The 26,663-nt window shown below is 44.2% G+C and overlaps 1 protein-coding gene across 1 annotated transcript in view; it reads right to left on the bottom strand.

The window, feature by feature from the left end:
- The window catches only part of robo1 (roundabout, axon guidance receptor, homolog 1 (Drosophila)), a 238,506-nt gene that overhangs the window by 29,443 nt on the left and 182,400 nt on the right, over positions 1 to 26,663 (bottom strand). The window contains exons 5-11 of the mRNA XM_061826585.1: positions 26,423 to 26,580; positions 19,165 to 19,285; positions 17,653 to 17,791; positions 17,449 to 17,576; positions 6,728 to 6,852; positions 5,168 to 5,339; positions 1,473 to 1,672 (exon numbers count right to left, since the gene is read on the bottom strand). Coding sequence (XP_061682569.1) covers positions 1,473 to 1,672; positions 5,168 to 5,339; positions 6,728 to 6,852; positions 17,449 to 17,576; positions 17,653 to 17,791; positions 19,165 to 19,285; positions 26,423 to 26,580 — 1,043 coding nt within the window. The remainder of the gene's footprint in view (positions 1 to 1,472; positions 1,673 to 5,167; positions 5,340 to 6,727; positions 6,853 to 17,448; positions 17,577 to 17,652; positions 17,792 to 19,164; positions 19,286 to 26,422; positions 26,581 to 26,663) is intronic.

Below are 26,663 nucleotides of genomic sequence, written 5' to 3'. Positions count from 1 at the left end.
ACAGCGAGACTTCACAGAGTCGAGCCTGTGACGAGAGAGCGGTGTCCCACTGAGGAGCTATTTGCAAACCCGCGTGGATCGAATTTATTCACAGCCCTCACTTAGGGTGATGCACCCCACGTTTGAGCTGTCAAAAATGGGGCGTCAGCAACTGCACTGGACAGTCCCTCAAAAACTGGTTAAGAGATGTTTCTGTCATGACAAAAGGTAGCTACAGTATTCAAAATGGTGTAATTTTAATGTCAAGGTTGTTTGCTGTAGTCACAGGCATGCAATTTAGACAAAAAGTTAATGTTCAATTGGAGTGACTGATGACAATTTGTACATCATAACTGAAAAATCAAAACTTCCCACTGCAGCATTGCCATAAAAGCCCAAGAGTCATCCCTTTAAACATTCTAAAATAGATATTGAAATGAAAAGTACATATAACATTATTCACTTCAATGTCTATACGAAAAAATAAATATGAGCGGAGAGCGCATCATCCACGCGCAAAGTTGCAGAAGTGTCATTCGACATCCAAGTGGTCGCCATACTGGCTGCATCTCCTGCCCGTGACGTCACCCCAGACATTCGCCAATGAAAACGGGGCCATTGATGTAGCCCCGACTATGGGAGACGAACACGCCCATTTTGACACAGCTCTTTTTGAAGAAAACATCTGGGTGAAGTGACCGGGGCAATATTACCCTATTTTTTTGAACCATATTTAGATGATATGCGGATCACGGCCAAACCACATCCATGCGGCAGTGATAAAAACAACACTGAACAAACCGCCTCCCTGTCCGATCCAATTCCGTGGCAGAGATGAGCCACCGCGGCCCGGTGCTGCGACGACCCACCCTGGCCGACAAGTGACCGGCCAGCGACCGGCTCGGCCTTGTCGACAAGGCCAGTGGCGATCCACAAGGTCATCCTTAAGCAGCTGCTACATGGAAACCTTCCGAAGCGAAAATAGACACATTTAGCACTCCTGACTTACGGATTACGCCCCCCGCCAACTATTATTTTTTTTAGTAGCTGTATACACACCTACCTGTCATTTGAAACCTACGGAGCTCTTGTCCTTTCCACCCGTGCAATCCATTTTTCACAACAAACCGGGTCTTTGGGAAACGTTTGAAGAGCAAATCCATTCTCCCAAGTGCTCAGCAATATCCAGCAATGCAACGGCAACATTTTAGCTAACACAAAGGAACAACGAGCTACCTTCTAGCAGGTAAAACTAGTATTAATAGACAAGACCACTTGAGTGCGCTATTGCCCCGTACCTCACTTCCTGCTTCTTCTCAAAAACAAATCCCTCGAGAGGATTTTCATGGCGGGAGTTAAAAAAAGCTGTATGCGTCAAAATAATGTTTTGTGGTGAGTCCATGTCGGCTGCCGTTTTTTCATTAATAACATACTAAAAATCATGCATTTCATGACAGTGGACCTTTAAGCACGGAGCTTGGCCGCGGTCTCACCTTGGCGTAGCGTATCTGCAGAGCGCCCGTGTCCAACTGCTTGACCCGCGAGTCGTGGGTGGATACCAGCACGCCGTCCTTTCTCCACAGGATGGTCGGATTGCCCGACGCCATGCAACTGAGGACCACCGTTCCGTCCACCGCCACTGTCTGATTGGTCGGGCCTTGCCGGATGACCGGGGGCGGGCGGTCTGACACTACTGGGGAACCAAAAAAAAAAACAAAAAGTGGCTAATTATGTGGCCAAATGGATGGAGGTGGCGGTGGGGGTTGACATCGTGCAGTGGGTTGACGCAATCAGTCCCTCCGAAGCGCTGAGCGATCAAACGCACAAAAGGTAGCAAACGGGTCAGAAGCAGCACGAGAGCGTGGGAGATGATGAAAACAAGACAATCTGAAGAAATGGAAGCAATTTTCCAATTATTCCGCAGCAGGTGGATGCGGTCAAAAAAAAAAAAAAAACATTTGCAGTTTAAATTAAAACGCTTCAGATGTTCCACTGCACATTTTACATCAGGAGGTGAGCTCAAGTCTTATTCTCGTTATAATGCTGTGAAATTATGTGGCCAACAAACTGACTGCTGAGATTTTAGCTCTCTGTGTGAAAAGCACTTGAAAGACATTGAACGCTGAACAAAAACACATTTAAATTAATGAATAACGCCATTATGGATCTTTATGAGAACCACAAAATGGGGAATACACAGTAATATGATTGTTATATTTTGAATTCTCATTATGACCCACTGGAATATAGTTTGTTGTATAGTCTAATACTTATAATTATTTGTTTTTTTTTAATATATTTTGTGTTTTGGTTTTTAATACATATATAAAATATTGTTAAATATAAAACTGATGTGCAATATTATCTTTCATATAGTTGGTAAGTTATCAAGAACCCATTAAAATCTATTGTATTTCTAAATAATCATTTAATTACTGTACAGTGAGCTCTTGCCCATTTTTTTTTTTTTTGTTATTTTATTTCCCGTATTTTCACGATCATAAAGGTCTTATTTTCTCTTCAAAATGGACGAGGCTCCACATTAGACATGGTGCCTTCCAATGTGGTGCATCTTGTGCGCACACCGAGTTCCAACATTTGCAATTGTTGTCGTGTGACTTGTCCAAAAAAGTACACTTAAAAACACTTGTTACACTGTTAGCATGCATGCTAGCAAGTGTTTTAGCATGCACGTAAGCTACCATATGGTGGCGCTCACGAGACAGTGAGGAAAAATTGCATTTCACATCTCAAAGCTAGCTGGGTTAGGCTCCAGCTTTCCCGCAACCCTTGTGAGAATAAGCGGCTGGGATAATGACACGACATGACATCTGTCGGGAGGAGGAGCTCCCAGTAGGAACTGTGGAGGTCCTGAGTGCCGCAAGGCATGCTGGGAGGAGGGAAATAGCGTTTAAAATGTATGTTTTGTGTCAATTATTTTGTGAGTCATTCTTTGATTTGTTTTATTATTTGCTAGTTATGCTATTCTGCTTGCTTTGGTGTGATATTTTTACACCGTGAGTGTGTACGACATCGGCAGTAAATGAAATGACATGCCTACACAGGAACATAACCCCTACGAATAAAGAGTATTCGCAATACATATTCGGTTTCAAATATTTTTAATTTGAGAAGTAGGATTAGGTATAAACAATTTCTTTTGCTATCCATTTCTATATACATTACTACTGCATATAATTGATTTTTAAATTTTTAAACGTTTATGTCGTGTAAATCATTTGATTTGAATTCAATATATGGTTCTGCAATTTATACATAAATACCTATTTTTTAAATGAAGACATACTATATTAAAATATTGCTGCAAAAAATGGGGGAACAGTATATTCACAATACATATTCTATCTTAAATATTTTTCATTTGAGTAGTAGGATTAGGTAGGGAAAAAATGTCTGTTGCTATCCATTTATATATACATTACTACTGAATATAAGTTTTTTCAATTTTTAAATGTTAACATCTTGTAAATCATTTGATTTAAGTAGAATATATGGTTCTGTAAATTATACATAAATACATAATTTTTTAAATGAAGACATACGATACTAAAATATTGCTATAGAATTTTCAAAACATCTAAGATCTTTGCATCCTTGCTCTCTTTTGATAAAATTGCATTGCCCATATGAAGTTCACCAGATGCAGAATACACGATTAATAACAGCTCTCAGTCGTTGAGTCAACTGCTTATTTGGGCTATACCGGATGCATCCTGCGGCTCTTTTCAGACTTCTGGTGATGGTTCCGTGTGTATATTTTTCAAAAATGACCAAAGCACTCTGCCACGCACGCCAAGTACGTAATCGTTTTTCTAGCGCCAACGCGCTCCCGCCTCCCGGCTCTCTAATGATCGTGATTATTCATCGCGCTATTGACGACCGGCGCTGTCAGCGCTCGTGATTCAGCAGCCACAAACGACCTCGTCGGGGCCCAATCGGCACCTCCGCGCATAATGATGCGTATTTGTGTTTTGCCAGGGATGACTAAAACTACTGTCAGCGTGGCCTGCAATTACCTGCTCTGCACTGGCCTTCTCAGTTTAATAACCTTTATCATTATTATTATTATCATCCAGAGAGCAGGGCGGGCAACGAGACAGAAAATGGTTGGGTTACGACAGATGGCGGCAGGGAAGTCGACTCAGTCCAGAGTACTTTTGTACTTAGGTAAGGTGAATCAGCATTTTTACTTTGACAACAAGTATCTGCATTTCTACTTAAAGGGGAAATCCAAAGGCAGGCTACAAGCTCCCGCGGCGGCCGCAAGCGAGCTTCCAGGCGGCAGAGGCCGTTAGCCCCGGACGGCAAAGGTAGGCTAAAGGGTTCCGTCGCCACCGAATGCGGGCCACGAGCACTGGCGGCGGCCCGCGAGCCGGGCTTCGACGTCCGGCCTCCGCTCTCTTCGTTAGCCCCAGACGCTCAAGCTAGGCTAAAGGCCTCCACCGCCACCGAAGCTCGGCTAAAGGCCTCCGCCACCACCGAAGCTCAGCTAAAGGCCTCCACCACTTGAAGGCGTAGGCCTCCGAGTAGTCAGACTCGGCGTCATTCCGCCCGACGAACCATCCGAATATTCAACATTAATTAAAGCCACAAGTTCAAATGTGTATGGAACTATTCCTCCGTCTTCCCGATCAACCGATACTGCTATTTCTTCATCCGATGAGGATAAATCCGAGAAATCAGCGCTGGGCATAATGGTGTCCCATGTAATCCAGCGTTTTTAACGGCACGGTATACGTCACATCCGCCCACGTAGATCATGTGACTCGCAAAAATGGCAGCGGCCCTGAAAATTCGTCATTGTCGATAAAAATCTTCTCAAAACACGATTAAATGAGAGAGGATTTAACAAAATAGGGTACATATTACATGACCTATTGATACACTGTTCATGGAAAGCACTGGATTTCCCCTTTAAGTACAGATATTGAGTAGTTTTGCCACCTATGCGACGAGGGTGCCTACACCAGACCTCAGCATGCTCGACAGCATCAGCAAGCCGACGTTGACGGCAAATAATGAGCCGGCGCGGTCTGGCCGACGAGACACCGGAGACTCTCTCTCTCTCTCCGCGCCAAAACCTCACAATCCTCCGCAAAGCTTTTTCTCTCCAGCCCCCGCACACAAGCACAATATTGTTCATCGCGGCGAAGATCGGCGCGCTCACCGTCGGTGACCTCCAGCAGCGCCTTGGTGATGACGCTTCCGGCGATGTTGATGGCCTGGCAGCTGTAGTAGCCCACGTCGGAACGCTCGGCGCCCGTGATGGTCAGGTCTCCCGTCTGGGATACGGAGAAGCGGCTGGACGGTTGGGGCGGTTGGGAGGAGAACATCAGGTTCTGGGGGGAGTCGGCACAGATCCCATTGCATAAGCTACGTGCTTCCTTACGCAGTGGAACCTTGACCTCCACAGTGCTCCAAATTACAAGGTTTTCCAACCACAAGCTGTCATCTGGTGGAGTTATTAATTTTTTTTCTACTTTTTGCTGTGAGCAGAAATTTGTCTTACAAGTTAGCTTTTTTCTAACCACAGTTCCTTAGAAACAGTAATTTGCTGAAATCCACTGTAGGACTAAATATAAAACAAGAGAATTGAGTACAGTCTTCAATCAAACCATATCTTTGTCTGATTAAAATCCACCACCTTAATTCTAGCACAATGTCAAATTCACAGACAATCAAGCGTTGACGTTACGCGTCAAAAACCTTGAAACAACAAATGTGATTGCTGAAGTCCGCTGTAAAACTATAAAACGAGAGAACTGTGTGTCCTCTTAAACCAAATTGCATAACTTTGTCTTGTGAGAGTCCATTAGCTTAATACTATTTCTTTCGGCTTGTCCCGTTAGGGGTCGCCACAACGTGTCATCTCAGAAGAACGCTCATTAATACGAGCACGATATGAAATGCCATAGACAAACTAGCATCAATATCTATCCACCCATCCATCCAACCTCTACTTGGTTAGGTCGCGGGGTCAGTCGCTTTAGTAGGGACGCCCAGACTTCCCATTCCCTCCAGCTCTTTCAGGGGATCCCAAGGCTTTCCCAGGCCAGCCAAAAGATGTCCTGGGTCGTCCCCGGGGTCTCTTTTCGTTGAGACATGTCCAGAACGCCTCACCAGGGAGGCGTCCGGGGGGCATCTGAATCAGATGCCCCAGCAACCTCATCTGGCTCCTCTCAATGCGGAGGAGCAGCGACGCGACTCTGAGCCCCTCCCTGATGACCGAGCTTCTCACCCATTCTCTAAGGGAGAACCCGGACACCCTGCAGAGGAAAGTCATTCCGGCAAATTGTATCAGGGATCTTGTTTTTTCGGTCACGACACACAGTGGGTGATCGTATGTGAGGCTAGGAAGGAAGATCGACCGGTAAATTGAGAGCTTCGCCTTTCGGCTTAGCGCCCTCTTTACCTCAACGGGCCAATTCAAAGTCCGCATCACTGCAGGCACTGCGGACCTCACCCGTGAACAAGACCCCAAGATACTTGAATTCCTCCACTTGGGGCAGGATCTCGTAGCCCGACCTCAAGAGGGCACGCAACCCTTTTCTGGCTTAGGACCATGGCGGTGCTGATTCACAACAGAAAGGAAAGAGCGGGACTCTACTGGAATAACGTTTCCTTTTATTTCAACGGGGAAAGTTGATATTATATAGCGACACTCGGAAGTAAAAAAAAAAAAAAAAAACACAGTGTCACAATATTGTACGCTTTTGTTTTCACTTACCTGACTTCCTTCCCGTTGCCAAAAAATGGCTGGTGGAGGGTTCCCTGTGGCCTCGCACTGGAAGGTGACGGTCCTGCCGACGCCCACCACTTGGTTCCTCGGTCTCACCGCAAACGCCGGCGGTGCTGGAGAGCAGCCGGGATTCAAAAGTTAGCCGTCTGTCTGTCTAACAGATTCATGAGATTGAAACGCTCGCTAATTTTCCGGGACAGTACAGACGCGTAATGAGTTCCAACATGGAACAAACTGTAGACTGCCGAATATTTGTGGTATGGCATTCATGAAGTTGCCTATTTGCAGATTTTTTTTCCTTCTGTTTTTGACTTATTATCAGTTAGTTGCCTCGAAAAGTCACATATTAGTTGTTTTTGTGGTCAGCCCAATGCCATGTCTAAGTTGAAATTTTGTTTTGGTGCCATCTGGTGGCCGAGGAACAATATTGAATTCTAACTCACTTTCAGATGGAGGCAAAGCAATAACAAATGGTATGTTTGTTCATAAAATAATAATTCAAACACTTCACTTAATTGTTGCAATCACTTAAGAAAATAATGAAGGTGTTGGGCATTATTTACAAATGTTTTTACTGTCACACTTGTCATTTCTTAAAAAAACAGCTTTTGATGTTCCACTCCCCTACCTAGATAGATAGATAGATAGATAGATATATATATAGATAGATAGATAGATAATTTGTTTAATATTACTATATTTTTTTTTATGTTGCTTTGTGAAATACAGTTTTTGTTTGTTACACGTCCTTGCTTGGTTATTTTCCAAATTATTATGATTATTATTCAATATTTGTAATTACTGTATTGACGTCATCTGTGTTGTCCATTTCCTAAAAAGAAGACACGACAACACACTTTTCTAAAAAGAAGAAAATGAAGCTGGAAATATATTACTAAATATGTACGGTATTTCATCTAGCACATTTGCAGTAATAGTATTATTACTCATTTATTACAAAATTTAATGCTAGGAGCTTTTTGTGCTCCATTTTTAATAAAAGTTTCTGCTTGAAGAAGCCAAGACATTTTGTCATTATTGTTCCTGTACTGATCGTCAAGTGATTGATTACTGACATCCAGGCTGTGGCGACCCCTAACGGGACAAGCCGAAAGGAAAAGAAGAAGAAGAAGAAGGCTGCCAACAATATTTATTTGTGCCGATATCTACGAGACACGGATTTTGCATTGCTAAACATTGCATGCAAATATTTGTGTAATACAAACAAGAAAGGTTATCCAGCTGTCAACTCATTTGCATGGTCGAGGGCTCGGAGCACTGAAATTTACATGGAAATGGCTGTGTGTGTGTGTGGGGGGGGGGGGGGGGGGAACACGTTTTGACCATCTGCTCGATGCCGACACCCTCCGATCGCACGGGCGTGGTTACCCACGCATCTTAATGACAACCTCAATGGGCGCATTAGACGATCAACCTGAGGAGACGCACGCTCGTGAGCAACATCGTGCGTGCTAACGTTATCCGCCTGCTAATGTGTTTATTATATGTACGGCGGGGCTGTGCCGAGCATTCCAAAAAAGCAATTGTCCTTTCGAAGTCGAGGCGTCATTTGCCAGTCAATTAGACGTAATGCTTGGTACTGTATTAAAAAAAAATGTAGGGACAACAAAAGAAAAAGAAATGAGACAGCTTTACCTTGGAGGCCCAAAGACCAGGGCTTTTTTTGTTTGTGTGTGTGTCGCCGTTGCCCGTGACAACAGACACATGATTGGCGTGTGGAGTGGTGATGGGAAGAGGATGGATGGGGTGGTGGGTGTGGGTGGAGTGGCGACAGCTTCCTGTCTCAGGTGACGGGTGACAAGTCAACTTACCAGACACGGCTAAAAAAGGAAAGAAAAAAAAAGACAACACTAAACTTCGATGAACAATGTCAAATTAAGGTGATGTCAATGGGTACAAATGCAAACATGCTATTGTGATTTTTTTAATCAAACACAAGACACATTTCACTTTTAGGGAACACATGAACCCTCCTCTTATGTTGTGGCCAAAATAATTTTCAAGGTTTTCAAAAGTAAATATATATCCAGACAAATATATATTTAATCTTATTTTCTCTGTATTGTCAATTTCATGATGACTAACGATGAGGCAGAGTCAACCTGACTCTTTGAAAAACCTAAAATAAAAAAATTAAAATCCTTTTAAATGACAATATGAGACAAAAAGTGTACTGCTATCTTTTTTTTATTTCAGATATTTCTAAAATTAATTCTTTTTTTCATTTTCCAAGCATCTTATCCTCACAAGGGTCATGGGTGTGCTGGAGCCTATCCCAGCTATCTTCTGGCGAAAGGTGGACAACGCCCTGAACTGGTCACCAGTCAGTAAACAGTAAAATTGAGTTGGGGTAGCTTAAAAAAATAAAGATTTTTCAAAAAAATCTGAAAATAGGAGGAAACATTATTTTCTTATGTCTTATTTATGCTTATTTTCACTGTATATATTTTGATTTAGGTGGCACGGCGAAGCAGCTCGTAGAGCGTTGGCCTCACATTTCTGAGGACCCGTGTTCGATCCCGGCCCCGCCTATGTGGAGTTTGCATGTTCTCCCCGTGCGTGCCTGCATGAGTTTTCTCCGGGCACTCCGGTTTCCTCCCACATCCCAAAAAACATGCAACGTTAATTGGACACTCTAAAATTGCCCCAAGGTGTGATTGTGAGTGCGACTGTTGTCTGTCTCCATGTACCCTGCGATTGGCTGGCAACCAGTTCAGGGTGTCCCCCACCTCCCGTCCGTTGACAGCTATGATAGGCTCCAACACGCCCCGCGACCCTCGTGAGGATAAGCGGCAAAGAAAATGGATGGATGGATATATTTTAATCATTGTCATTATTACATATCTAAACCTGTACAGGGTGCTCCAAAGAAACAAACATAACAGGAGGGTTGAACATATCTCATGAAGAAGGTCACAAGGAATATTTTGGTTTATGCAAAACTAAATGACAAGGTGATGGAGCATTCCCCAAACACGATAAATCCGTCCGGGCCCAGGAGCTGAGGGGATGGTCACGAGTGCGAGAGTGGGGGGGGTCCATAAAAACGCAAGGTGAATGTTAACTTGTCACTCCGGGGGTCATGAATCTCCCGCAGTCGATCGCTCACTTTATCTAATCTACCTGTACGTCCTCCCACAGAAACATAAACGCTGTCAGTTGGAGTAATGATTTTCACCCACCCGGCAAGAAAGCCCACCCTCCATTTGACTCATTTGTGGCCTTTAAAATGCAGTTTTACACCAAAGACAGACAGGCAAACGCAACGATTTTTGTCCATGATGAAACCCTAAAATCTCAAACCAGGCCACACAAAGACGTCATGCGCACGTCCGACTCGTTGGCGAGGTAACGTCGCAGCATGTCCACGGCTACGATCGGCCGTCGACAATCAGCTTTCAACTGACCAGTTCGGAAATTGAGAACCACAAATCAACAAATGATTTATGCCAGCTTCTCATGGTAACAAATTTTTATAGATACTTAATTACTAAAAAAAAAAAAAAAAAAAAAAAGCAACAACCTGCTAGCAGTTAATTAATGAATGGTTATCAAATTTTCTAGCTAACCCTATCCCAGGCTGAAGTTGACATATTTCGAGGTGGCGGGGCATGTGGGGGGGGGGCATTCCAAAAGATAGAAGAGACTGAAGATGTTGTATTGACAATGAAATAAGTTACATAAAATAAAAATAAGTCAATCTTAAAAGCAGCCCACTCATTATCTAGCTTCATAGCGAGCTAGCGGTCTGTGTGCTATTATATGTGTTGGTCTCTATCTATCTATCTATCTATCTATCTATCTATCTATCTCTATCTATCTATCTATCTATCTATCTATCTATCTATCTATCTATCTATCTATCTATCTATCTATCCATCTATCCATCTATCAATCTATCATTTTAGAAAATACAAAAAATGCTTTCAAGGGCAACTGGAAGCGATATTTAATTATATATCACACATTAAATCATGGCTTTTGATAAAAGTACAACATCTATAATTTGTCTTCGTTTTAGGAAAGCATCAGTACAAACGAGGGCGGCACGAATAAAAACTATGTAAGAGTTTATATCTCTTTTTCGGAAACTGCGACAGCAATAGTTTGTTTTTTGTTTAAGGAAATGAACAACGCACGTTAAGACCCATCCATTCATTATCCAAGCCGCTTATCCTCACAGGGATCACGGTTAAGCTGAAGCCTATCCCAGATGGCTTCAGGCGAAAGGCAAACTACACCCTGAACTGGTCACCAGTCAGTCGTAGGGCAGATATCGACAACATCACTGAGCAGGAATTGTTCTCACTCCACCCGCACCAAAGGCAGGCGTGTGTACCACTACACCATCAGTGACTTCAAGTTCAGACCAACAGAGGAAATTAAATTGTGATTTTTTTTAATTTATATTTTATATTTACATTTTATTTATTTTTTTAATATATAATTGCGCCGTTCATATTTTTTTCTTACTACCGTTAAAACGTTAGCTGGCAAAAAGCTAGCTAGCTACGACTTCCGCTAACCACAAGCTGAGCCGCACTGCTTGTGTATGAGGTCGACTTCATCTCCCTTACCTGCTAAACTGTGTTTAAGAATGTTCCCCTCGCAAAAATCTGAATATTAAAACATGTAACGCTACACCCCTTGCCAAGACACATACAGTCCAAACTAACAAAATTCTAGCCACAAATTCTGACCCCAACATTGGCATTCTCATGGCACTGACTTAACGGCATGCGGCCCAGCGGGAGGCCCACTCAAAACCGCCGCAGACCCCAAAGGCGCTGACACAGAACCGTTATTAGCGTCGCATACGGAGGATTAACAAGATTAATAGCGACTCCCATTGGGGATTGTCGGCATTCATCTGTGCTGCGCGGGACTATCAGCGTGTTGGACGTCAGTGCTGAGCGAAGCACAATGGGAGCGTGTTTGAAGTCTGAGAAAAACCATATGCGCGCACACACATGCGCGCACAGACAAACAGTGTTTCGAATGTGGTCACCCAGCTGGGCTTCGGAGTGTTTTATCAACTGCATGCACGCTGCTGACAAGAAAGTTCCTGCTTTTAAGTCTCCTTCAAGGCTCTTTAGCATGGACTGTTAGCGACGTCGCTCTAGGGACCGGCAGTCCGTTGGAAACCGTTCTCCGCTGTAACTAAAATAAAGAAAACTTACTTCCGCGAAATAGCACATCATCAAAGCCACTGAAATGCTTTAGCTTCACCCTTGACCCTATCGTTAAGCATGCGCACACCACAACAACACCCACAAAGTGCCCTAAAACTGCCGAACAGTTTTGCAGTTTAAAAGTAGACTAGCACATAAACTGCAAAAGTTGTGCACATAAAAAAAAGAAGACAAGAAAAAAAGAGTAAAATGCCACAGATCCAAAAAAAAAACAAAAAAAAAACAAAAGACTGGATGGCTCATTGGCCACCAGAACTGAAGTCACCATCCACCATCTTGATACTCCCAAAACAACCATGCCGACTGCGTTAGTCGCCAGCTTCGTGGCTGTGAGAAAACATTCCACGGGTAAATTTGAAAGATTTACTGTGACACTGTTAAAGTTTTTTTTATTTTCTGATGAGCTTAATTCACTTGAACAAAGTTTTCTTTACGGTTGTTGTTGTTCACTTTTCACTCTCTGCTTCACCTTTATAGGCAGACGGTTTTCCGCGAAAAAGCGATATTAAGTATTTTCCCAAACTTCATCAGTGGATAAGAAATTTTTGATGAATTTCATAATACAGATCTCTGCAGATTGAATTTGATTTTCAAATGCAAGGAAACAAGTTTACATTTTCTGTGTGAAAAAGGACGTCGGAGAGAAAACAAATGAACGAAAATGATGGGTTTAGCATGTATTTGCCCATTGCGAGTCCTTATTTCCAAAAAATATATCAAACTGATTGACTTGAAATTTAATGTTGTTATGACAAAAAAATGATTAGTTTTTATGATAGTGCTTCACAGCGTATTTTGGGAAAAGTCAACATGTCACGGAAATCGGGCCTTAGATAATATGCAAGGTTTCTTGGTAGTCACGGCGTTTATATGTCTTTCCTTTGCACTTAGCCTTTTTTGGGTTACCAAGTCGAATTAAAAATCCTTCATGTTACCAAAACTGAAAAAATATCAAGGTCACATGACCAGTTTTAATTCTACATGCCAAAGTTTGAGAAAAACCCCGCCATAATCCATCCTGTAAACCATGCCCTCCACATGTTTTAGGAGTACCAAGATGGCTGCAACCAATCGACATACCGCTCGATGTGTATCCGCTATCCAGTCTTTGTTTTTTGTTATTTTTTAGATCACTTTAAAATGCCCTAAAGTTACAAAGGTAAAAATGAAACTGCTGGAAAAGACAACTACATCAAGCCAGGTAAAATAAGAATACCCTAAAAACCCTAGATGGTGAGGATTAAATAAAATTACTGTAAAATCCTCAATCACCCTAGACTAATATCCAACAAAAGTTGCTATAGTGAAAGTAAAGCCATTGTCAAAAAAAACAAAGTTGGCCAGATTTAATATGGCAACTATTAAAATACCAGAAGTTGGTCGAGTTTTAATAAAACCACCATAAAACCGCCCCAAATGTTTTGCAGTTTAAACCAGAGAGACTAAACTAAAAGTTACAAAGGTAAAAATAAGAACTACTCGAGTGTAAAAACTTCAAAAGTTACGGCAAATAAAACAAGAGTACCGTAAAACCCCAAAAGTTTCTCGCGGGGGAAATAAGACCACTGCAAAAACCACAAAAGTTGCAGCAATAAAAAGAAGATTAGCGTAAATCATCCAAATGCTACGCTTGTACAAATAAAAATACCATTAAACACGAAATGCTCTGTAGGTTCAAATAGGGGGGAAAAAAATTCACAGCGAGTATCGGCTGTTCAATAAAAATCAGATAGAGGTGCAGGTTTCAAATAAATCAGCGGCACAGTTATACATCCCACAAAAGTTGTACAAATTCCTTATTTGTCAAAGTAATCCAACAAAAGTTTTGGTACCCGAGTCCACCTTTTGAAGGCCTCCGCGTCTGCGTGCTTGCTGACTAAAGTAACAGCGCGCCACATGGCTTCAAGCTAAAGTCCTAGCTAGATTTTGGTGGCTCTCCGCCATCAATTAGGGGGAATATTTTTCTTGACATATTTATAAGTCCCGGGGAGGCGTAGCGGACCGAGACGCGTGTAAAACAACAATTCCCCGATTTAGTTGGTAACGAGAGCGCCGCGCATCGAAAGAAAAACAGCCCCAGGGCAGCGCTCGCACACTGACTACATTGTTTTGCCGACAGTCTGACCACGGAGGGTGTGAAAATCCCACCCCCCACCCCCCTTTCTGGATGCCTCTTCAGGGCTCAAAGGGGATTTGATTTGAAGGACGTAGGGTGCGCCCAGCGAACGGCATTTTCTCATGCTACATTATATAATAAGCCAAGAGAGTCGCTGTGGGCTCTAAATTTAACGTAGATTCTCGCACAAGCGGACTCAGCGCAACTGGTGTTTCGCTTGTTCTTAGAACCCACCAGAAGCACTTTAAGATAACTTCGGTATCAATAAAAATTACCGTAAATTGCCCAAAAGTTGTGGAGGGTAAAACAGGACGGCCCTAAAATCCCTAAAAGTTGCAAAAGTTAGAATAATAAGACTACTTTTAATCCCCCGAAAATTGTGCGAACTAAACCAAGACAGGTGCCACGGTGGGGTCAGCTGGTAAAGCATTGGCCTCACAGTTCTGAGGTCCTGGATTCAATCCCGGACCCGCCTGTGTGGAGTATGCATGTTCTCCTCGTACCTGTGTGGGTTTTGTCCAAGCACTCCGGTTTCCTCTCACATCCCAAAAACATGCAACATTACTTGGACACTCTAAATTGCCCCTAGGTTAGATTGTGAGTGCGGCTGTTTGTCTCCATGTACCCTGTGATTGGCTGGCAACCACTTCAGGGTGTACCCTGCCTCCTGCCCGTTGACAGCTGGGATAGGCTCCAAGCACTCGCCGTGACCCTCGTGAGGATAAACGGCAAAAAAAATGGATGGATGGATAATCTACGACCGCCATCCCTCAAAAATTCCACAGGTCAAAATAAGACTACAATAAATCCTCCAAAAGTAGTGCAGGTTATATTACTAATGTTTGGCAACGCATCATTTAATAATATTAATTTACCAACTCAGTGGCAATCCATCTGTACCGACCGGTACCCTGCCCCGGCCGATTTTGGGTCCGTTAAGACCTGCAATTACTGGACTTTTCAGTCCTTTCCTGTAATTAGAAGCACGTCATTTTCCAGGAGTGGGACTGCGGCCCAGTGCTCTTTAATTAGCTGGACTACACAGCGGCCACAGCTTCCGCCTCCGATCCCTTCGTAGTCGATCAATCGGACAATGAGAATAGAAAAAAAAAGAGTCACAAATAGGACGTACTGTATCCGCTCCATCTTTAGTTCACGTTTTTGTAAACTTTCGAGCGGCCGAGTGTTGTGAACTTCCCACTGCAAACAGTCCCAGGGTGACCCGAATTCTGTTCCCATTCAATACGACAGCGGTTAAATCAAGAAAACAATTTATCAAACTTTTCTCGTTCATTAACTAAGCTTTCATTGGGGGGGGGGGGGGTCGAGCCAGCGAGTGGACGTATTGACGAGGTATTGGCAGCCGCGGCTAATCTTACTCCCCGAGCCAATCTAAAGATTGCTGTCGGGCGCAGAAAATGAAGGAATAATTGCAAAGGGTAGCCATGCGAGGATGAAGTGGACGTGTTTGCAGACAGGCGGAGGGGGTGGGAGTGTGGGGGGGCCCGGGATTCGAATTGCCCTGTCTCGTTATATCCGAGCGCCACTGACTGCTGGAAGTGACATTAATATGGCTGACCTCACCGCGGAAAACCTTCTCCGCAGAGCCACCGCAAGTCCCAATTCCCAAGACGTTCCGCATCGGTGGCGAGACGCCGACTCACCATCCTTCTCCGCCCACCACCCCCCCACCCCGCTCGCTCAAATCCCGACTTTCCCATTTAGTTTGCCGTTAAATGGCCCCTGTGTTCCCTCCGCATCTCAAGGGGGCTTCTGGGCCTATCCCAGCCAACCCCCCCCAGACCCACTGAATGGGTTCTTTCTGAATGTTCACGCTCTGTGACCGGCCCGCTTTATATTCCGACTGTGTTAATAAGACGTCCAGCGGAGAAGGCCACAAGAGAGACGGACGTGTTTACAAATAGCCTCGTAAGGTCTTGAGGCGCAAATCAGGCCTGGTTCTGCTGAATAAATAATAAAAAAGCCACAAAAAAGGCAAATGAGATTGATCGTAGGGTTGCACTTTCAGATGCGCACTTCTATATTTGTTATGCATGCTTTGGATTAGAAATCAATCAACTTTGATCACCTTTTCTCGAGTGAATTGTCAGAATTTTGATGAAAATCCCCACACAGTAGCAGAAGCTAAGATATTAGCGCACCGTAGCTGTCTATGATACAGGGATGAGAATGACCAATTTGGAAAAACACTGAAAATGCATGGGGGGGGGTGCACCCCAGTTTGAGCACAATTTTTTTTTTTTATAAAACACACTGTTAAATGGTGACCTCTGTTTACTTCTAAATACAGGGCAATCATAACATTTTGAAAACTTAAAATATGAGTCCAAACAACCAAAATAATTTTGCCAAACTTCAAAAAAGTAGAATGAGTGGAAATGATGTATATATATATATATATATATATATAATATATATATATATATATATGTATATGTATATACTGTATATATATGAGAGAGAGAGACTTTCGCCATACTGGCAAACGTGCAGACCCCTCGATAACATATGCGTACGTATGCCTATAAGTTATAATTATGTTATAACTATGTTATAAGTTATAACTACTATAACTATACTATAAACTACAATAAACAGAATGCTTTTCTATGAATTGTTAACATCAGAGTGAAAATACCGATGAACTACCGCCAAAATGCTGCCGGAAATCGGAATGTTGTCGTTATTACAAACACCAAATTGAATGCAAACAGGTGGCAATGCCGTTTTCCGCTATCGGAGCTGTGACTAATTTAAGGACGAGCGTTGCCGATAGATGCTGGCGGCCGGTCTTGATCACAGCCTCGCCCGCGTCAAGTCGTACCATACCCCCCTCTCCCCCAAATTTTCTCCACGGATTTACATGTTTCACAAAAATAACATTTTCAGCTGAAAAAACACAGAATTCTGCGAATCCGCGGCAAAATTCTCCTCCCTGATGATAGCTGCAACTGATAAATCAATAATCCCAGGATGAGCTACAAAATTTGGCATTATTATTTTTTGAAATATACATTCAGTTGCAAAAATGTACGAAATTTAGGGGACGTTTAAGACCCTGCCCAAAAAAGTGGGGGTGCAGTAGTTACTAAAAATACTCAACATCACATGGTTTTCAAACCTTGAATATATTAAAGTTTCTTTCAAAATTAACTGGAACAAAGCCATTCCAGAAGATTTATGCTGTGACACCAGAACTGAGTCAAAGTCCTGGGAGGTGTGAGCGTCGGGGAAAAAAACCCATTCCTGGTTAGTACCAATCTGCCAACCCACAGAACACTTCCGTGCGACATTTAAGAGTCGTAATCCAGTGAGCCTGAAAATCAAAGAAAGAACGAGACCAGGGAACGCAGTCTTACCGTGAACGGTGAGGCTGGCAGACGCTTCCGCCTTGCCCACCATGTTCTCTGCCACGCATGTGTAGGAGCCGACGTCCGCCGAGGTCAGACGGCGGATATTCAGGGTGTGGTCCTCCCGGATCTCGTACCTTGGACCAACCACACGCAGACGTCGGTCGGAAGAACGCGCTGACAAGAGAGTGACTTTTGTCCACGATCTCACACCTCGCTTTGGGCAGGTCGCCGTCGTCCTTCCGCCAGCGCACCGTGGGGACCGGGTCGCCACGCGCCTCGCACCGGAACTCCACGCTTTGGTCCACCAGCACAACCTGGCTGCCGGGTCGACGCACGAAGCTGGGTCGCTCTGTGTGGATGCAAACAGCAAAGAAGTGAATTCACTTACTAGCTAGGAGCCGTCGCTGGATCAATTGTTTTGTTTGCGTGAGCCGCAATCTAGGTTGCAATTTCAGCCATTTATTGAATGTGATGAGCAGCCAAACACGCAAATACAACATAAAAACAAATGTTACAATTTAATAGGCCACGCCCCCTTTATGGGAAATCAACACACAAATACAGATACTGTACCTGTATGTCTGTTTTATGCTGTGTTATGTTTTTATATTTATATTTTACCGGCACGGTGGATCAGCTGGTAAAGCATTGGCCTCACAGTTTTGAGGACCCGGGTTCAATCCTAGCCCCGCTTGTGTGGAGTTTGGATGTTCTCCCCGTGCCTGCGTGGATTTTCTCCAGGTACTCAGGTTTCACACATCCCAAAACATTAATTGGACACTCTAAATTGCCCAAAGCTGTGATTGTGAGTGGAGCTGTTTGTCTCAAGGTGCCCTGCGATTGGCTGGCAACCAGTTCAGGGTGGGATAGGCTCCAGCCCTCCACGCGGCCCTCGTGAGAATAAGCGACAAAGAAAATGGATGGATGGATTTATATGTTACAATACAATGCTCCAGCAATCCTGCGACCCTTGTGAGGATAAGTGGCTTGGTAATGGATGCATGGATGGATGCTATTTTTATATATTAAAAACATTTAACAAAAATGTTTTGAATTTGCAAATCAATTCGAGTCATTTTAATGAGGTGGATTTTTTTTTAAAGGAGTATATTTTATTACAAATTTGTTTATGGCACAGATAAAAGTCACAAATAAAGGTACAGTACCACTAGCAAGTAAAATAAGGAAGTAAATTCAAGGTGCGCTGCTTTTATTTGCTCATAAATGAATTAGATATCAGCCTCTTGTGCTTTGCGAAATTTTGTTGGTTTATGTTGAAAGCCATGAAAAGCATCCAAAAAAAACCTGCTACCATCTGTTGGAAGCTACACCTGAACGTTATTCTGAGGCTAGACGCAAGGAACTCGACGAAACGATGACAGAAGACTGCTCGGGCTAAACACAGAAAGGTCTTGTTGTTTACCGGCGGCGACTCTTTCAGACAATTCTACGAGGCCCCCAAGGAGTCTGTGATAAAAAAATCCCGAATCGGGAGGTGTTGGGAGGTCAGCGAGGGGGGGAGGAAATGCGTGTGGAGCTGGAGGTGTCAGCAGGTGATTCATAGCTTTGAGAGCGAGACTACAGGACTATCTGATTAAAGGTTACTGACACTGTTAAGTTCTCTGGGAGAGAGACAATTGAAGGCGTGTCTACGTGCCTCTGAATATTTGAAACCGGGGAAGTAAAGACAAAGGGTGGATCCGGGACAAAAACATTAATTACCCAAGACGGTGAGTTCGGCGATTTCGCTCTCCCTTTCGCCGACCATGTTGGTCCCTACGCAGACGTACTTCCCGGCGTCGCTTTTCCTCGAGTTGGTGATCATCAGCTTCCCGCCGCGTATCTGAGGGGAAAAACAAACGAAAAAAAAACGTGAGAAGAAAATGAATTATTTAGGCGTGCAGAGGTCGTTTCGACTGTCGCGATAAAACGGCGGAGCCCCCTGAAAAAAATCGCAACCCATTCCTGAAAGGCTCCATTCATTCCAACCGGCTCTCAGCTTCCACTTAAAGTCTAAATCACTATCAGTCAGCCTGTTTCCCCTCAAGGTAAGCCGAGCCAAAAAACACTTTCACAATCCAACACAACTGGCCCCCCCCCGCACCACCCGAGGGAGCACCTGAGGCTCTGCAGGACCGCGAGCGCTTTTCCAGCTGCCTCGGCGGACTGCTACTCGGTCCAACAGGGCGGGGGATCCTACAAAAAAATCACAGGTTCCTTCGGCTTTCTTTAGCGGGTCGTAAGTGAACACTCAAGAGAACATGAAGAGTGGCGAATGTGGGTTTGTCCGGGTCCAGGTATTTCCCAGGGCTTTTATTACAGGCCAGAGGAGCCGCTTTGTTCTCGGGGAGACGGGATAAGCAAACTGAGGGCCCCCGCCGCCCCCTCCCCCGCATTTCTCCTCAGTACTCCCCTCGGCTGACAACCACACCAGTCAGACAATAGCGCGGCGACCAATGGTCTCTGTATCCCGGTGGGGCTTAACCTTTAAAGCACCTACGAGGCCGGGATCACCACCTGCAGGCAGGTAACCGATACCCTCATTAGAGAGCGCACCGACCGAGATCTTGACGCACGATGTTTTGGAAAACCGCAACTTGGCAGGGCCTAAGTAGAGCTCATGCGGACTGATCTTTTTGGGGTTACAAATGCAAAGCCCTTTTTTGGGGAATTGATGAAGTCCTTTGAGTAATCAAAGGTGCAAATCAAACACGTTCATACTAAGAATATTGAAGGAGACTTTTTTGTTTGGTAGTTACTAAATTGGAGGAAGTAGTAGTGGAGTTGGGAGGGACTTGAACACCAAAAGTAGAAGCGACGAGCCCCGATTTGGAGGCTTGCTGTGCTTTACATTGCCTCAATGGATTACTCCTTGGTGCTGGAAATTATTTATGACCAGGATCAATCAAATACTTCTATAAATCTGGCAATATTATTAACAGAAATAAACACAGACTTAAGAGAAAGGAAAGTAGGCTTGATCTTGATTGAAAAAATCATATTCCTAGACCAATAAACCATAATTTGAGGAAATCCCAAGGACGTATCCGCAGTCCCTGAAATAATTTCACGCAGAATAGCAAAACAGGCGGCCAAGAGATCTGAAGAGAATCTGGAAGGCACCCCGTGGTTCTGAAAGGGTTTGAAGCAGTCCCAGGGATAAAAATCCTGCCGGGTGATGGGTTTCCTGGTCTTTGTTCGCAGGTTTCTGAATCCCACTTCTGACGCTCTCGTTCTTTTTTAATACCATGATCAATAAAAATTGCCCTCAATTGTGATTTCTAGCCTGGGACCTCTTGCAGCCAAAAACAAGCAATTTGCAGACCAACACGCTACATTTTTGGAACCTCTGTCTGTGTACATTTTTGCAATCCCCGAGTACAACATTCAAGGTGAAATCAATCTGGAAAGCAAGGTTTCCTGTATTTGGGGTATCCCGTTGTGCTGTGAGGGTTTTAAATAGCTCAAGCCTTAAAATCCTCACGTGTGATGGGTATTCTGGTCTTTGCAAGTGTTTGGATACCACACCTGAGACTTTTCTTTCTTTTTTGTTTTTCAACCACATCGAGAATTTGAATCAAGGACCTTCAAGGTGACGACGATGCCCCCTGACCAATGAGCCGCACTTTCAGAATTCCAGTGGATGTATTGATAGTATTACTGTTGTACATTCACCACAGGCTTGAAATCTTACTCTGTATGAGGTGCTGGAAGGCTTTTAGATTTTGTCACAGATAAAAATCCTTTATAGCCATGGATTTGAAGGTCTTTTCTGGAATCCCACTTTGACACTTAACTTTTGACAAAGATCAATGAAAAAAATGGGAATTTTGCAATTATACCCCGATACCGATGAACCACACATTGGAATTTTAGAGGATGCGTTCACAGTACTTTACAATGCTTAATATTTATTGCGAAACTAGTGGCACGAGGGATCCAAAGAGGATCTGCAAAGCTTGATTTAGTTGGAGCACCCCATGGTGCTGCGAAGGTTTGAAATATTATTATGTTACTGTTTGTTTGATCAAAGGCTTAACAACCAAAACACTGTGATACGCACAAGGGGCCTGAGGTCAGGACACTATAACCTGTACACCAGTTCGCCAAATGGGGCGCGAGGCGCAGCGGGCGGGGGGGACAAGGTGACTGTCGCTTATACTGTATGCGGGCTCTGACATGAGGATCCACTTAAACCTCGGTCCGCTTTATGTGTACTTACCCATGACCGTGGCAGTTCCTCTGCCTCAGAGGGAATATTTGGAGAACAAGTAAAAACCGCAGCATTTCTTGACGGAAGCACTGCGTCCCCACCCCGCCCCGCCCCGACTCCCGATCCCCCCCAAATTGTGGGAAGATGGCTCCATCCTGTCACTGTGTTTGTCTATTGCCATTTGGCAATGCTGATAATGCGAGAGCGTGGATTCAGAGTGCAGCCTCTTTTGTTTTGGCACAGCGGTTCATTTTGCAGCTCGATGATTAGCTACGACAATCGCACAAGACGAGGCACAATGCTGCAGCTGCGTTTTGGGGGATTTACAAATAACAGACGACGGGCATTTTTCATAATGTTTGCAAACAGCAGGGGTCAGGGTACTTCCGGGTTGCGGGAAAACTGACTACGCCTGAACAAAATGACCACGAAAACTTAGTGTAACTCGCCGGCAGATCAAGTTTAACCAAAAAGGTTATGTTTTTTAAATTTTTTACATTTAAATTATATAGCAAAACTTGCAGGTGAGGAGAACGAATTGAGTGGATGTTGTAAATAATTGCACAAAGATTCTAACACATTTTAGTCACTTCGAAGGGATTTCCAAGACTGGGAATAAAACCTCGGTCATCGGGTTTGTGGAAGACATTTTCTCACAAATATTGACAAAATGTTTGGTTGGGTTATCCCTCCATCCATTTTCTTTGCCGCTTATCCTCATGAGGGTCGCGGGGAGTGCTGGAGCCTTTCCCAGCTGTCAACGGTCACGAGGAGGGGTATACCCTAAACTGGTTGCCAGCCAATTGCAGGGCACATAGAGACAGACAACAGCCGTACTAAAAATCACACCTAGGGGCAATTTAGAGTGTCCAATTAATGTCGCATGTTTTTGGGATGCAGGAGGAAACCGGAGTGCCTGGAGAAAACCCACGCAGCCATGGGGAGAACCTGCAAACTCCACACAGGTGGGGCCGGGATCGAAGCCAGGTCCTCAGAACTGTGAGGCCAACGCTTTACCAGCTGCACCACCGTGCCGCACTGGTTGGGTTATTGTTGCATAATTGAGCAAAACCTAATGGCTACTGTAACGGTGGCCATCCTGTGCAATCCGGCCATACCTGGACTCAGACCTGCATCCCCAACGTGTTACCGGTCAGAAGTCGAGTAAACGGACCGCTGAACTAAAAGTCCGGCCTGCTGACACTCTTGAGGTTGCTGAAGAAATCCGAGGAACAGAAAAGTTAATTACCATCTCAAAGATCATATTAACCATCTCAATTTCCATCCCGTCTATTTCTGAAGAAATTTAGTGACTGAAAAGTAGATTACAGTTGGTGTTCCGTCTTGCTTCCAAGCAAGTGAGTGCACTTAACATCTCGTTTTCAACCGACCCCTCGCACACAAGGGTTGTTTACTCGTGCCGCAGTCGGCATTCGTGTGTCGTCCTTGCAAAAAGGTCAGTTGCTCTGCGTGGGTAATGATTCGGGCATTAACGGCGCTTTGCTTACGTGTTGTGCGTGAAGGACCTCCGCGGAACTAAGTGAGCCAGCTGCGGCATCGCGGACCTATCGACCTCAAGTTCACAAACCGCACCGCATAAAGTCAGGAATAATTTTTTTCACAACATGTTATTAGCGTGTATTCGCTGTGCACCAAAATAGACAGACGAGTGCCAGTGGGGGGACGGGGAATTGGGTGCACGCTCGGGAGGCATGTTGCAAAAATCCAAACGGCAAGAGACTTTGCAGTTGCCATGGAGACGGCATGTTCCGGCATGCCGCACGACGGGAGGAAGGTTGTGAGTTAACGACATCGCTGCAGCCGGGGATGAGGGGCCCTTTGATGAGCTCAGCTGCTGGAGACATTAGAAATACTCCACCGTCTGCTTCCCGTTCCCGCAGCTCCATACGCACACGGAATATGTTGATATACTCCATCCTGACAAATTGACTCTGTCGTAAACAACATAGAACTGCGAGCTAGCGGCCGCGTCGCACGACGCAACTACCGACACGGACCATCCTGTCTCTGGCCTTGCTTGTGTTGACAATCTTAGATCAGGGATGTCAAACTCATTATTCTCCCAGGCCACATTGTGGTTCCGGTTTCCCTCAGAGGGTCGTTATGAATACAAATATTTAATTGTCTGGTCGTGTTTACATCATCAATTTATGATCTAATTTTGGAATCAGAAACAGTTTTCCAACTACTCATGTTTGGTAACACAATAATGCTTGGAATATCTCAACTTTAGCATTTATGATGGATGACAATTTGAAATTTTTGTCCATATTTTTACAAGAACAATTGAAATTGACACTCTAGATTTGGCATTGTGGGCCACATAAAATCATGTGACGGGCCAGATCTGGCCCCCGGGCCTTGGGTTTGACATCTTGTCTTCGATGCTCTCACCGTGTGTATTTGAAGCCCACTTCTGACACTATTTTCTTTACCTGCCTCAATAAAATGTTCTGATAAACCATGAAAGTGTAAGGAAATACATCCCCGGATGGACATTTAATTGAAGGTGTGTTTGAAGTCAATTCAATTTAAGGTGAGTGTTTGAACCCCACTTCTGACACCATTTTCATTAACTGTCTCAAGCAAGTATTCCGAACCATAAAATTGTAGAGAAAACAATTCGCCATGAATAGAAATGGTAAATGAAAGTGATCTGACAAAATAAATTTAAAGAAAATTGTTTGTGTGTTTAAATCCCACTTGTGTCAGCATTATTTTTCCTGGGAACGATACAGTATCGAAACGAACCACCCAACTATTTTAGAGTGAGATATACACATCCACTTATTATCGAAGCCGCTTATCCTCACAAGGGGTGCGGGAGTGCTGGAACCTATCCCAGCTAACAGGAGGCGGGGTATACCCTCAGCTGGTTTCCAGTCAATCGCAGGGCACACAGAAATAAACAAATATTCGCACCCACAATCACCTCAAAGGGCAATTTAGAGTATCCAATGAATGCGTGTGGGAGGACACCAGAGTGTCCGGAGAAAAGCCACGCAGGCACGGGGAGAACATGCAAACTACACACAGGCAGGACCGGAATTTGAATCCTAGTCCTCAGTCCATCTTTTTCTAACAGACGCAAAAAAAGCTATACACTAAAACTTTTATTCAACTACTTTCCCTTTACTAGAACTCCTGATACGAATTCCCAGGCGCCCCTCCCGGGCCACAACAGTCGCTCGCGTATGCAGTGCTGAGGTTTCATGCTAATCAGCGACCGCTGCCAACCGAGGGGGGGAGTCAGCTATGATTTGTTTCTCTCCGAACAAGATTATGCGCTTGTTCCTTTCAATTACGGCGCTCGGAGGCCAGCGACGGACAGCCCGCGCCAGAGCAGCTTTGAAGGAAAACAAAGAGAAGAGCGAGCACTTGTACACTTTATGAGTTTGACTCGGGACCAAGACTGAGTACCAACCTCATGTGACCTGTGCAGAGAAAATATTTGATTTCATATTTGGGTCTTTTTTTTTTTTTTTTTTTTTTTTTTTTAAGGATCTCCGCATGAGCTTGCAATGATGAATGGCTGTTTGGATTTAGCCAGTAATAAAGTCAGGACAAAACAGAGAATCCCCATTTTTTTTTTAATCACTCCATATTATTGTTTTATCTGACAAACGAATCACTCGTTTGGAGGGCCTCACCACCTTTTGCAAGTGTGTATAACCTGGTGAAAAGATATGTATTTTGGGGTCTGAAACAGAACCTAGTGAATACAACTCAGTAGCTCCACCTAAAGTTTAAAAATAAAAATAGGCCCTTCCAATTTCACAGATTGCCACAAAAGTCAATGGACGGCTATCATAACAGGACACATGAAAAAGTTTGAGGGACCCATACCTGGAATTGATCAGAAAGTCATCCATATTTTGGTTTGGCTTTGGGACCAATTCCAAGGCTCCTGCTTTGGTAAAACTCCAAATTGAGAATTCGTCCAAATGAGTCCCAATCAGAGGTGAGGATCCTTTGCATAATGGCAAGGTGAAATTGCAAACGCCATCTAATGCCGGCAAAGCATGACGTGTACGTTTGGTGATCATTTTGAGGATTCACCCTCGAAAAGAGGAGATCCAAGATACTGCTCGCAACTTCAATTTCCATTTGTAAATTACACTGTAAGCATTCTGGAAAGTCCAACATAGCTTAAAAAAAAACGTTTCTCTCAAAGGAGAACTGTCTCCTGCTTGGTCTGCCTCACGCCCTCCAGACTATAAACAGAATGTTTTACACCAGCATCGTGTTATTACCACTTTGAATGACCACATAAGCAAAAATTACATTTTGTCAAAGCCGCCAAGACATTAGAAGGCAGCCAAGCCATAAAAATAAGATCCAGCCCCATAACTTTTGTCCTCAGTAGCTGCTGAGACTTCTTTTTCTGGAGCTTTGCGTGACTTTCCAAGGCGCGTAGCTTTTAGGCAACGTGCATTGTCCACTCGTAGCCACACGCCGACTCCACTTTTAACACGACCGAGTCCTCCTTTAAGCTTTTCGAGTTGATTTCATCAGAAGGACCGCAGCCAATCAATGTACCACTGCTGGCTAATGGCGCGAGGAGTTTTTTACGCCCCGCTCATTAAGATTTTTAAACCGCGTGCTTGGGATTGGCGCGGTGTAATGAGCTAATCAATGTTTCAACAAACAACTCAAGTGGCGATAATGACTCGACTCGCATCACCGAGGCCGTTCCGTTGCTTTCACTCCAGACACAAAATTCGATATATTGGGTCCGCTACGCACCGTGACTCTTTCATCCCGGTCGTCGATGTTCAGGCCGTCTTTTTTCCAAGAGATGGTGGGTTCCGGGTGACCGCGGGGCGGTTGGCACTCCAGGACCGCTGGCTCTCCGGCTGCCACGATCACGTCGGCGGGGTTCTGTCTGAAGTCGTCGCGCAGGACTGCAGAGGGAAAAAAAAAATACAAAAAGCAGAAGTCAGATGTTGCTCCGGCGATAAAAGTCGCCATAAAACAACAATGAAAC

Source organism: Syngnathoides biaculeatus, chromosome 8 (genome assembly GCF_019802595.1).
Source record: "Syngnathoides biaculeatus isolate LvHL_M chromosome 8, ASM1980259v1, whole genome shotgun sequence".
NCBI lineage: Eukaryota > Metazoa > Chordata > Actinopteri > Syngnathiformes > Syngnathidae > Syngnathoides > Syngnathoides biaculeatus.
Note: the sequence above shows the minus strand (reverse complement) of the source record. Positions and strands in the feature narration are given on the sequence as shown.